Source organism: Triticum dicoccoides, chromosome 4A, assembly GCF_002162155.2.
Source record: "Triticum dicoccoides isolate Atlit2015 ecotype Zavitan chromosome 4A, WEW_v2.0, whole genome shotgun sequence".
Lineage (NCBI taxonomy): Eukaryota > Viridiplantae > Streptophyta > Magnoliopsida > Poales > Poaceae > Triticum > Triticum dicoccoides.
This window is the reverse complement of record NC_041386.1, coordinates 502,762,196-502,776,263: the sequence shown is the minus strand read 5'-3', so window position 1 is coordinate 502,776,263 and position 14,068 is coordinate 502,762,196. Positions and strand designations below refer to the sequence as shown.

General features: G+C 51.2%; 1 protein-coding gene across 1 annotated transcript; it reads right to left on the bottom strand.

Annotated features, from left to right (window-relative positions):
* Positions 1-10,173: 10,173 nt before the first annotated feature.
* LOC119283586 (sister chromatid cohesion 1 protein 1-like) lies at positions 10,174-12,192 on the bottom strand. Its single transcript, XM_037563067.1, has 5 exons — positions 12,139-12,192; positions 11,975-12,019; positions 11,879-11,898; positions 11,716-11,792; positions 10,174-10,315 (listed from the first exon to the last, which is right to left on the bottom strand). The coding sequence occupies exons 1-5, from the start codon at positions 12,167-12,169 to the stop codon at positions 10,174-10,176; spliced, it is 315 nt and encodes a 104-aa protein (XP_037418964.1). The 5' UTR covers positions 12,170-12,192.
* Between the last annotated feature and the right edge of the window lie 1,876 nt (positions 12,193-14,068).

The following is a 14,068-nucleotide window of genomic DNA, read 5'->3' as shown; positions in this document are numbered from 1 at the left end:
AGCTCCTGCTCGCACTTTTGGTGGCCTCGTGCAAGCTGCGGCACTACTTCCAGGGGCACCCCATTAAGGTCGTCTCGTCTTACCCGTTGGAGAGGATACTCAGGAGCCCAAACTTAGTCGGAAGGGTCGCTGAATGGAATATCGAGCTGCAAGCGTTTCAGCTGGAGTTTAGCACCACCAGGGTCATCAAGGGAGCCGCGCTTGCCGATTTTGTGGCAGAATGGACAAATGCCCCGGCTCTTGAGGAAGGAGAAGACCGGTCCACTTCCCCAGGAAGCGAGGCGCCAGACGGCTAGGTCATGTATTTTGATGGCGCCTTTGCACACCAGGGCGCGGGGGCTGGAGCAGTGCTCATCTCGCCCACTCAAGACAAGCTTCGCTACGCCATGCAACTCTGCTTTCAGCACGGCAAGAAGGTCTCTAACAATATCGCAGAATACGAGGGCCTCATAGCCGGCCTGAAGGCTGCGGCGGCTATGGGAGTGAGGCGCCTTACCGTCAAGGGCGACTCGCAGATCCTCGTCAACTTCTCCAACAAAGTGTACGAGCCAAAGGACGAGCACATGGAGGCCTACCTTGATGAGGTGCATAAAATGGAAAAGCAGTTCGCAGGCTTGGAGCTGCAGCACGTGCCCCGGGGCACCAACAAGGAAGCCGACGACATCGCCAAGAGAGCATCCAAGCGGCAACAGCAGGAGCCCGGTGTCTTCGAAGAGCGGCTCTTCAAGCCATGAGCTACGCCGCCTCTTTCAAGCACGACTCAGCCTCGGGAGGAGCTCCCTCAGCCCCCGGCCTCGGGAGCCCCAGATTGCTGCCCAACCTCAGGAGTTCGGCTGCTCTTGGCGCTCGAGCCCCAGGAGGAGTGCTGGACCAAGGAGTTCAGGGAGTACCTGATGCACGGGACACTACTGGAGAAAGAAGAGGATGTGGAGCGCGTGTCCCGACAGGCCACGGCATACTACATTCAAGACGGCGAGTTGTACAGGAAACGACCGAACGACGCAACGCTGTGCTGCATCTCCAGTGATCAAGGGAGGGAGCTGCTGACTGACATACACGGCGGGGACTATGGACATCACTTGTCATCACGGACCCTCGTCAGCAAGGCCTTCTGCAGCGGATTCTATTGGCCTACAACACTTACCGATGCAGCCAAGCTGGTGAAGTCCTGCGTAGCTTGCCAATTCCACGCCAAGCAAATCCATCAGCCTGCTCAAGGCCTCCAAACCATCCCGCTCACATGGCCGTTCGCGGTCTGGGGGCTGGACATCCTAGGCCCGTTCCCACGAGCGCCAGGGGGCTACCGCTATCTCTACATCGCCGTCCATAAGTTCACTAAGTGGGCAGAGGTGGAAGCCGTCCGCACCATTCCAGCCGGTTTTGCCGTGAAGTTCATCAAGGGCCTCGTGAGCCGCTTCGGGGGTCCCCAACCGCATCATCACAGATAACGGATTGTAGTTCACGAGTAACCTCTTTAAAACCTACTGTGCTAACCTTGGAACACAGATCTGCTACGCTTCGGTAGCCCACCCCAGGAGCAATGGTCAGGCCGAGCGCGCCAACGCTGAGGTGCTGAGGGGCCTCAAGATCAGGTCCTTCAAGAAGAAGCTGGAGGCCTGCGGCACGGGCTGGCACGATGAGCTCCAGTCCGTGTTGTGGTCCATCCGCACCACCGCTACCAAGCCAACGGGCGAGACTCCATTCTTCCTCGTCTACGGAGCTGAAGCGGTCCTCCCTCACGAGGTCAGGCATCGCTCCGCACAGGTCCTGGCGTTTGACGAAATGCAGCAGGACGCCATGCGGGGGCTGGATCTTGTGCTGGGGGAGGAATGACGCCGTGAAGCTGCATTAAGGGTGGCAAGGTACCAGCAAGCGCTGCGGCGCTACCACTGCCGCAACATTCGCTCCAGGACGCTCGAGACGGGTGACCTGGTCCTGAGGCGGGTCCTCTCTAGGGAAGGATTGCACAAGCTCTCACCCATGTGGGAGGGACCGTTCAGGGTCGTTCACATCGCCATGCCTGGCGTCGTGCGCTTGGAGAAGCAAGAGGGGACACCCATCCAAAACGCTGGAACATCCAGCACCTCCGGAAGTTCTACCCATGAAGCAAGGCCCAGAGCCTAAGAAGCAAGGCCCAGAGCCTGAGAAGCAAGGCCCAAAGCCTGAGAAGCAAGGCCCAGAGCCTGTGAAGCAAGGCCCAGTTCCTATGAAGCAAGGCCCAGAGCCTGTGAAGCAAGGCTCGGTGCCTGTGAAGAATCACCGCCCGTGACACTCTCACGTAATAATGAGTTGGGGATGTACACGCCCCGGAGTCTCAAGAGCGCCGGCCTCGGGCCCTGGGGCTCCCTCCCACGCCTAGTGGACAGCACTTAGCTCCGCACTGGTCAGAAGACTCAAAGACTAGATTAGGTGCCGGACGCGGCTTTTCATTTGCTTTCCATAGTTGGCTTGCTTTTCCTTAATCGAGTTTGCCTTTGGCGTTCCTGGCTGATTTGGTTCCTTCGCCTTTTTCCGTGTTTTTCGGCTCTGGTTTACCCATGTTCTCTCTCTCACATACCTCGCGAGGGGGCTAGGCAGGTGCCCTCGCGAGCTTTTCCTTCTCTCTGCCTTCTCGCGAGTCACCCTCGTTCGAGCCTGGAAGCTGGCACAACTCTCCTAAATCCGTGCCCCTCGGGTACTACGATGCAAAGCGCCAAGTCAAGCTTCGGGTGAATGGCAAAATCCTCTAGCACACCCCCTAACAAATTCTTGCGGTTCCTGAGCAAACGCAGATATCTCGTGAAGGAAGGGGCGTCCCAAACACGCCAAGTTAGGTTATCTCTGTGCAAAATAACAGCATGGCATGGGAATAACTCGCACGTTGCATTGACAAAGAACCATAGTTTGATACACGCCCCTGTGGGCCCATACTAGTTTCATTTTCTAGTGCAGGGAAAGAAAGGAAAAAACCAAACAAAGCGGCGTTTCAACAATCTGCAGGGGTAGGCCCTTAGCAACGTCCAAGCCTAGCCAGACCCCTCCTCAAGCTTCACGGAGGCGCGTCGACGAGATGACCCGCTGCCTCCTTCAAAGCGAGCGCGGCGGCGCAGCGGCTGATCGTAGCCACTGCTGCTGGAGCTGTCACAGGAGGGAGAGCCGCCGTAGCTGGAGGAGATGCGGCTGCCGCTGAGGGCAGGCTCGCCCTCACCCTCACCACGACCGTCGCTAAGGCCGAGAACCTCCTCACCGTCATTCGTCTCGGGGCAGCATCCGGCACGGCGGCCATCTTCCCCGAATACCCTCACAAAGAGGGTCGACCCGCCGTCATACTTGAAGTGGAGTGTGCACCACCTGCCCAGGCCGCGCGCGCAGGCGAACGTCTGCCAGCCGCGGGCCAGGGCTATGTTGCTCACGGCAGAAGTCTCGACCACGACCCAGGAGGCCTTGCTGCAGCTACCATCCGCCTGCAACCAGAGCCCCCCTAGACCAGAGGCCGGCAGCTTAGCGACAAAGAAGCGTGGAAGCTGGAGCCAGTTGCCGGCAGGGTTTTCTGACCAAACAACGAACTCCGGCGACGCCTTCGCTGAATGGAAGCACGGGCGGGGAGGCCTCGCCACCATCGCGCACCTCCCCCCGTCGACTGGACCGCCACGGTTGGGACGGCCCCCTCCGCGTGCCGTGGCGCTGCCTCGACGGTGGGCCACAACAGGGGTCGCAGCGTGCTTGCACGGGCGGCCGCGGCCGCGCTTGGGCGCCGGGGAACCAGGGCACTCGCGAGGGGCTTTACCCTTCTCGGCTGCAGAGAACTTCCTCTGAGGTGCCATCGGAGGCACTGCAAGCAATGGAGCAAGAAGGAGCAAGCAAGCAAGGAAGAGATGGGCAACGGGGGCTCCGCCCCCTCCCCATTTATAGCCAGAGAAGGCCAACCGGCGTCCCCCACGATCGCAGGTAATGAAGGTTTCCCTTGCATGTCGCAAGGACTTGTCAAGTCGTGCAGTCGTCAAGGTAGCGTGGGGAAGCGGAGACGCCCACGTCCAATCAACCGCCATGCATCAACCGAGGTCGCGGGCTTTTCGGGCCCGCTGCGCTTCGAGCTTGACCCTTGGCTTCGCCGCAAAGCCAAACCTGTGTGCACCTTGGCCCCGGGGGCTACTGTCGGCGTCCTAGGAACGGGGGTCCCTAGACTTGCCTGCCTGCGGCCCATGGCGTGGCTGAGCTAGCAGGCCGTACGGCCCATCTTCACCAACAAAGCACCCAAGACCCTCGCGAGGGGCCAAGCCTCACGAGGCGGACGACGCAAGACCTCCTCTAGAGTGGCCTAGCTAGGCAGGCTCACGAGGAGCAGAGATATCAAGGCGAGGTGAACCTCACGAGGTTCTCGTGACGTGAGCTGTGACGATCGACACCAGGCAGGCGCCAGGCGGGCGCCAGCGTGCACAGTGTCCTTGTTTCCTCTTTGGTGCAAAGGGGGCAAGCACAGCCGCGGAGTACCGAGGCATCAGGCAAAGGTTGTCATTTTGGTGCAACAAGACCAAGACCAAGGACTGCAAGACGAAGGTCATTGTGGAACCCAGAACAGCGTCACCACTAGAACTTTGTGCAGGCGAAGACTACTTTTGTCAGGATAGCTTGTACTAGCTGTCCCCCTTCAAATTAGCCCGCCATTGTTGGCTCCCTTCCCGCTCGATATTTGGGAAGAGGACTAGGGCCTCTATAAATAGGACTATCCACCATAGTGGAGAGAGGATCTGATCGGAGCTAAAGAGAGACCCCCTCACACACAAGCTCACCAAGCACAAGAACGCCTTAACCTCAGGAGGCCGTTCTACCCTTGTATTGTTCATCATCAGCCCAAGAGGCAATCCGCCACCACCACACTGGAGTAGGGTATTACACCACAATGGTGGCCTGAACCAGTATAAACCCTGTGTCCTTCTGTGTTGTGAGTTTGTCGAGTTCGTCCGCAAGATCCTAGCAAGCTAGAGCGTAGATCGGTTGGAGGGAAAGACTTTGCGCGCACCCCAGTGTTCAAACCTTAAGGGTTTGCCGGGACCCCTACGCCGACAATGCCTTTTCCTTCCAAATCATCCAAGAAAAAAGATGATGAGGATTTTGAGCACTTTGTTGAAATGATTAGACCTATCTTTTTGCGTATGTGATTAATTGATATGCTTAAAATGAATCCCTAGGCTTAAGTACATGAAAGAAATTGTTACTAATAAAAGAAAGATACCGGAAGCTGAAATTTCCACTATGGTTGCTAATTATAATTTTAAGGGTGGAATACCAAAGAAACTTGGAGATCCAGGAGTACCCACTATACCATGCTCCATTAAAAGAAACTATGTTAAAACTGCTTTATGTGATCTTGGAGCTGGTGTTAGTGTTATGCCTCTCTCTTTATATCGTAAACTTGATTTGAATAAGTTGACACCTACTAAAATATCTTTCCAAATGGCTGATAAATCAAATTCTATACCCGTCGGTAATTGTGAGGATGTGCCTGTTGTGGTTGCAACGTTACTATTTTAACGAACTTTGTTATTCTTGATATTCCCGAGGAGGATAGTATGTCCACTATTCTTGGAAGACCATTTTTGAATACTGCAGGGGCTATCATTGATTGCAACAAAGGCAATATCACTTTTCATGTTAATGGTAATGAGCATACGGTACACTTTCCGAGGAAACAACCTCAAGTCCACAGTATCAATTCTATTGGAAAAATTCCATCCATTATTTTTGGAGGTTTTGAATTTCCTCTTCCTACTGTCAAGAAGAAATATGATATTCTTATTATTGGGGATGTGCATATCCCCGTTGAGGTAACCTAGTTTTATTCGAAAATTCTCCGGTTCCATGTTATTCGGAAAGAGTTTGTTAACAAGACCTGATCAACCTTGTTAGTGGATTCCTTTTGATGATCATGAGATGGATGAATTTAGAAAACACAACTCTCTGTACCCTCCTTTTACTTTCTGTTATTTATATTAAATAAAATAAAAATAGTATTTTCTGTCTGTTATCTGAATTATCTGTGCAATATAAAAATACCCCGAAAATAAAAGTTCTCCAAATGCCCTGAAATTTAAATATGTTTTTTTCTGGAATATTTGAGAATAGTTGGCACTGAGAACACAGCAGGGGGGCATCCACCTGTCCACGAGGGTGGAGGGCGCGTCCTACCCCCTAGGCGCCCCCTGCCTCGTGGGCCCACGGTGGCCCTCCTCCACTTATTCCTGCACCCACACACTCCTTCTTCCTCCCACAAACACGATTATCCAGTTCAAACCCGTGTCCAAGCTCATTTTGCTGCCATTTTTGATGTACTTGCTCAAAGCACCTCTCACAAAACTGCTTGGGGTATTGTTCCTTGATATGTGACTCCTCCATTGGTCCAATTAGTTTTTGTTCTAGTGCTTTATTCTCTGCAAATTTATGCTGCCTAGTTGTCCCTGTTCTTGAGCTTGCATGTCAAATTTATATGGTTCCAAGTAGTTTTGATGCATGATATAGGATCTAGGCACTTGTAGGAGTAGTTGCTATCAATATTGTTGAGTTTGGTTCACTTTTATTTTAAGTTACTAAAAATTTCAGACATTTTTCAGAGGAAGAAATATGTTTAGGAAAATGTACCAAGGTGGCTCTTCAAGGAAAGAAGAACCCAGGCTTGCAATGCGTGATGCTGATGATGAGCCACCAAGGGACGCTCCAGTGCAGCCCTGTGAATGGCCTTCAGAGGACTTTATGAATCAAGCGGAAATCAAGGAAGAATTTAACGCATATCTGCGTAACGTTGATCTTGTGAGCTTCGAGGAGGCAAAGTGCCGCCAGTACCACTATCTCACTAGTTCCTTTGTGAGGAGGTTTGAATTTTCATCTTCACGCAATTCTCCAACTGTCCTGTTTGATCTTTATGAAAAATCTTATATGATGGACTTAGAGGATTTTACCACTGCTTGCAAACTTCCACAATGGGGTAGTGTTAGGCAACCTCGCAAATCTGAATTTAGAGATTTCCTTGCTAGTATAACTGTGGGGGATTTTTGTAACGCCCCTAGACCGGAGCTTCAGTTGCCTTCCAGGGTTTCCTGGTTTCGTCGTGTGATTTGTTTGGTTCATCGCTTTCATCTTTGCATCATGTCATCATGCCATCATGTCATTTCTTTTCTTAACTCAACTAAATAAATTGCATGGATCTTCGGTCCATTTAAATCGAGGGATATTCACTATGGTGATTACTTTAAAACATATTCCCCCAATATTTTAGGGAGCTATATAAATTATATTCCAATAATTTGGAATCACCCATAACACACGTGCAGATAATCCCATGCCTTTCTGCTTCCAGTTGATCTCCAAACCTTGCCGAAAATTCTTTCTTCTTTTTTTAGGCTCCTCCAAAAGTCTCAACATTTTTGGACCTTCCAAACGTCACTTCCTATTCAAATCATTTGAATTAATTTCAAATGAGTTTGAATTCAACTTCAACCGCGTGCCCACTTCTATTTTGCGGGATCAAGCTCATTTTTGCAAGTTCGGGGAAATTATCCCTATGCGCAAAATCCTTCCCTAACCCTCTTCTTCTTTTCCCTCTCTCGATTTTCTTTTCTGCTAAAGGATATAAAAGAAGAGAGAGAGAGAGAGAGAGAGAGAGAGAGAGAGAAGTCCAGCAGGCCGGCCTCTAGGGCCCATCCCTAGGCCCAGGCCGGCCAACCAGTCTCCACCGCGCTGGCCCATTTGGCCAAGGCCTCCCGCAGCCCAGCCACATAACCCTAGCACAACCCCATCCCGATCGATACCTCCCCCCTCTCGCTCCCACCAGCGCCGCCAGGAGCCGAGACCATCTCCCTCGCGCAGCAACCCCCGATCCCATCGCTCCCTCACGCATCGCCAGGGAGGGGAGTTCCCCAGCACGCGCGAGCCTCGTCGCCCCGCCTACTTTTTCCTCACAGCGCCGCGGCGACGACCGAGCTTTCCCCCAGCGAATCCCCTTCTTCTCCTCCACCTCTCTGCACCTCCTCGTCGCGCCGCTACCTGCCTCTGCGCGTGCGTCGCCCGCCTCAGCGCCGCCGTCCTCCATGGCTGCAGCCAGCCGAGCTCGAAGCTCCCGCCGCCACCAGCTCGTCCCCGCACTATAGGGCGTCGCCTCCGGCCGAATCCAGCCGCCCGTGGCCTCTCCTCGAGCAGTGGCCGCCCACAGCTCGCCGGAGAGACTCCTCCTGGCCGCCACGTTGTGCACCAAAGGTCTGGGCGCCATGAACGAGTTCCCCCGCGACCAGCGCCGCCATGGTTGTTCCCTCGCCTTCATCCTCTGTGCCTCCTGCCCGCCGGCAGGGCCTCGTCCCTACCTTCGGTGCACCAAGTTCGTCGTCATCCTCCACCTTGCTGTTGCTGCTCCTCGTAGGTCTTCCTGGTGCCCTTGTCTCTGCTCGCAGGAGGACGAGTCCGACCGCTGCTTCGATCTGCAATGCGCGAGACCCCTTGGCCTTGTTGTGATCTGGATACGTCGATACCACCGTTGCCACGTTGATTCCTCTGCCCCGGAGTACCTCATGTTCGTCTACACGAGGCCTCTACGCACGGATATCGCCAAGTACCACGATAATACGAGAACAACTACCGTCGACATGCATTTTGCCAAGTTCCATGACGCCGTAAAAGTTTCTTCCTGAACATGTACGACTACAACGTGAACGACCCTCGAAGAGCTCGGATCCGTCAAGTTCCACTACCGCCGACTAGTACGACTACCGTCACAAAAACGAGACCGTCAAGACCGGACCAACAAGTACCCCAACGTCATGTGTACAACGACCGTCGCCGAAGACCCGGGTAGCAAAAAACGTCAAGTACCTATGACCGAAGAATGCCAAGTACCTCTCTGAAAAAATGAACATGTACCACTATGTCCGGAGGCATTGGATCCGTCAAGTCCAACAACGAATGTGTACAACTGGCGGCGACCCCGAACAACTACGAAACGAGAACAACTACTTTGACTACCGTCGCGGAACGTCTACTTCCCCTACACCGCATCAATCTCGAACCCCTCCGATAACGCACGCTTCGAAGGTATAACCCCGAGACGACCGTTCGAGAACGTTCGCATGTGTTGTATGAGATGCACCCGTTGTCTGCACCGTGCCCGAGTTGTCACTTGCTCGGTCCTCCTCTTTTGCCGCTAACCCGTGAGGACCCGATATCCGGGAGCACCCCACCATCCTTGCATGACACACCCCTGTCACTTTTCCTTTTGCACCGGCATCTCAATCGAGTTACCGGAACCGGAATTTTGCTGTGGCAGCATTTCCCTTGTCGTTGCCGTGACACCCCTTTCGTTTCCACCACAATGACAAATGACTCATATCTTATCATGTCAACGTTTTCATAAAAACTTGCATAAACTTGTCCATGTCATACACATCATGATAACAACAATTAAAATGCTTAAATTGTTGTTTGCATTTAGATTACTAATGCATATGGGGTTTTACCGGGTTTGTTGTTTGTTATATCCGGCCCCATTTAAATTGTTTAGATGGTATAGTTTTTGTTATGCTTCACCTCTTGCCATGTTAACCAACCTTTAATATTGTTGAGTACCTAACCGGGAGTGAACTAAATAATTGATGTGGTGTTCCGTCAATATGCAACTCGTTGCATATTGCACTACTAGAAAAACCGCTACTAATGGCGCACCTAATTAGGCCATTAATGGCGCATCACTGGTGCGTCATTACTAGCACGCCATTAGTAATTTTTACTAATGGCGCACCAGTGGTGCGCCATTAGTATCTGGTATACTAATGGCGCACCACTGGTGCGCCATTAGTATAGGCTACGGTGCGCCATTAGTATGCCTCCCAGGGGCCATGTATACCCAGGTGCTTTGGCATACTAATGGCGCACAACCATGGGATGCGCCATTAGTAACCGCGGCATACTAATGGCGCACTGACCAGTGATGCGCCATTATTATGCTTTGTCATACTAATGGCGCACTGTCATGTGATGCGCCATTAGTATGAATATTAGTTTTTTTTATTTTTTTATTTTCTGTTTTTTGCACAGGTTACAAAATGTATAATTTGACAAAATATAGACAGCACACATCAACAACAGATTCATCGAATACAATAGAAGATTAGTCTTTGAATACAATTCATCATATTAGTCTCCGAATACGATAGACTAACACAGTTTCAACTTCCAGAATACACAGATGACAACGATTACCATTCCGCGGAACCTAGTAGTATCAGTATCTGTGAAAAACACGGGCTGCTCCACCTCCATATCCACCGCGTTCTCTGGCAGTGTTACTGCTTCATACCTGCAAGAAGCAGCACTTTCAGATAAAAATGACACACTGTTTTCTTAATCTTAAGACATATCATTCTCCATAAAACCCTTTTCTCAATGGCAATGACACAGTAGCAAGAGGTTAAATATCTCATTTGGAGTACTAACAAACTTCCAAAGGCAAGCGACAAGAGTCCGCGCTCTGAACATGACAGAATATTAAGATATGTTAACAGTTTTCCAAGGTGATAAAGATCCCCTCTGAACATAGCATTATTTCTCAAGTACCATTACAACCCCCAGATCTGCTATAATTAGACCATCCAGTCTCAAGAGATTGACTGATATTGAATAAGAAACCAATACCAAAATAATAAGTCAGCACTGAACAACCCAAAATCAACTGATATCAGTCAATCCCTTGCACCTGGAGCTGATTAAAATTGACTAACCCAGACATAACAATCAGCAACATACAAAGACATAAATACCTGCATGAACCCTTGCATCAACAGCTATAACACCCAAACGACCCCCCTTAGGCAAAGTTGCAACCCATGAATTTAATCAAGCAATGAGAATATCAAGACAGGAGACACAAAATCATATGAAGGTCTATATGAATAGCTGCTGCCCCACAAACACAAGAACAGAGTCAAGTTACAGCAGGATCACACAGCGAGGGCCCATGGCTAGGGCTGTGTGTCCCAGTTACATTTCACAGCATGGACCCATGGCTAGGACTGCATGCCAGTTACATTTCACGCAATCAGTGATATGGCATCATCAATAAAATTCTAGAAACATCTGAAAACACCACAAAGTAGTGCCGTTGGTCATTGTAAAATCAGTAGTGCACAATGGAGCACACAGCAATAGTTACCAAGCAAGCTGACAGACTGACAGTGTTGTTAGGCATCTTAAGAAATTTCATAAACACAGAAAGTTCAGTTGCTCATACAGCCACTTTGGCACCTTGCAACAGCCTCCAATCTAAACCATCAGACTAACACCACACGGTCTAAAGACACAAAGAAAATTCCATTTCCACAGAGAAATGGACACCAACTCTCCATCATCACCACGCAAACACATTCAGAAACTTCTACTAGAAACATCTGAAAACATCGCAAATCACATATCATCGTAAACTCAATACTATACAATGCAGAACACACCAATTGGTAACAAGCAAGCTGACAGAGGCTGCATTGCTATCGAGCCTCTCAGAAATTTCATAAACAGACAAAGTTAAGCTGTCCATACATACAACCACCTTGGTACCCTGCAAACCATCAGGCTAATACCACGAGGTCCAAACACACAAAGAAAACCCCATTCCAGAGAGAAATGGACGCCGGCTCCGCATTATCAGGACACAAGCACATTCAGAAACTTGTAGAAGGGCATGGAGACGGAGAGCGCACTCACTTGGCTTGAGCCTTGCCCTTGGGGAGGACGGTGTGGTCCACGGCCGGCCTGATCTTCCATGCCTCGTTGATCTCAATCTGCGGAAGAAATCAACGCAAGCGTAAACCCAACCACCAAATTACCAAGCAGGATGAACTGGGCAAGACTGGAAGTCGAAGTTTACCAGAAGACGGGACACATCATCTGCGAGGAACAGTTGGAAACGATGAGAATCTGAACATTTCGACAACAAAAAAGTGCAGCAAGCAGATGGACTGACCGTAGAGAAGCTTCACCTTCCTCTCGTACACGATCACCACGCCGCCTGCTCATCATGCGCACAGGCAACAACAGCAACAAACACGCGTCACATCCCCGGGGGAGAACAGGAACGAATCCGGCGAGGGAAAAAAAGGAGCGAAATGACCCGGAGGGACGGCTCACCCATGAGGATCCCGGAGAGCCTGAGCGCCATGGGCACCGACGGGTTCAGGATCTCCTCGCTGCAGCAGCGTCAGACACAGCGCAGCACACGCGGATTAGAATCGGGGCGGACCGCGGGCTCAAAGCAGAGAGAAACTGGCGGGATCGGGTCGGGGGCTCACCAAATTTTGATGATGTCGAGCTTGTCGAGGCGCTTGCGGTTGATCTTGGCGTGGAGCGTGGCGGCCATCCTGCGACGGGGACAGGGGAGCAGAGGAGCGTCAGAGGAGATCGAGGCGACGGGGAACCCGCCGCATTGGGAGCGGATCGGTCAGGTGCGTCCAGAAACGCCCCGGACCGAGCGGGAAAACGCGGGACGGGCGCAATCGGCGGCCGGCGGCCGCGACCGAGGGGGGCGAGAGGCGGCGGCCGGCGAGGGAGGGAGGGAGAGAGGGGAGGGGACGCACCATATCTGGCCGAGCGGCGCCTTCCGCGCGAGGAGCTGGTGCGAGTAGAACATCTTGGATACTAATGGCGCACCCACTACCTGGTGCGCCATTAGTAGTTACAACTACTGATGGCGCACTTAAGCAGGACGCGCCATTAGTATGTTTGGACAGGCGCACTAGTTCAAAAAAAAATTTGATACTAATGGCGCACCCTTTGCATGGTGCGCCATTAGTAGTTTCAACTCTAATGGCGCATCAGAAGGTGGTGCGCCATTAGTATATACTAATGGTGCATCAACTTTCTGGTGCGCCATTAGTGTCAATCCCATCTATATCCCTTTTTCTAGTAGTGTTGAGCTCCACTTAACTTGTAGTTTTGTTTGTGCCCTTTGCCATGCCATGCCTAATTAAACCAGACATGCATCATACTTGATTGTGCATCATGCCATGATTATGTGGTGGTTGTTTACTATGTTGCTTGCTTCTTTCCGGGTTGCCTCTCATGTTAGCTTCGGTTTTGTTCCGAAGTTGTGAGGATCCGTTCGACTATGTCTGTTTGTCTTCTTCATGGACTCGTTCTTCTTCCTTGCGGGATCTCAGGCAAGATGACCGTACCCTCGAAATCACTTCTATCTTTGCTTGCTAGTTGCTCGCTCTTTTGCTATGCCTATGCCGCGATACCTACCACTTGCTTATCATGCCTCCCATATTGTTGAGCCAAGCCTCTAACCCACCTTGTCCTAGCAAACCGTTGTTTGGCTATGTTACCGCTTTGCTCAGCCCCTCTTATAGAGTTGTTAGTTGCAGGTGAAGATTGGAGTTTGTTCCTTGTTGGAACTTGGATATTTTGTTGGGATATCACAATATCTCTTATTTAATTAATGCATCTATATACTTGGTAAAGGGTGGAAGGCTCGGCCTTAAGCCTAGTGTTTTGTTCCACTCTTGCCGCCTTAGTTTCCGTCATATCGATGTTATATTCCTTGATTTTGCGTTCCTTACACGGTTGGGTTATAATGGGAACCCCTTGACAGTTCGCTTTGAATAAAACTCCTCCAGCAAGGCCCAACCTTGGTTTTACCATTCGCCACCTAGCCTTTTTCCCTTGGGAGTCGCGCATCCTGAGGGTCATCTTTATTTTAACCCCCCGAGCCAGTGCTTGTCTAAGTGTTGGTCCGAACCAGAGCCACTTGCGGCGCCACCTCGGGGAAACTTGAGGGCTGGTTTTATCTGTACCGGTGTTGCCCTGAGAACGAGATATGAGCAGCTCCTATCGGGATGTCGGCGCATCGGGCGGTCTTGTTGCACTTGTTTTACCATTGTCGAGGATGTCTTGTAACCGGGATGCCGAGTCTGATCGGATTGTCTTGGGAGAAGGAATATCCTTCGTTGACCATGAGATCTTGTGATGGGCTAAGTTGGGACACCCCTGCAGGGATTTGAACTTTCGAAAGTTGTGCCCGCGGTTATGGGCAGATGGGAATTTGTTAATGTCCGGTTGT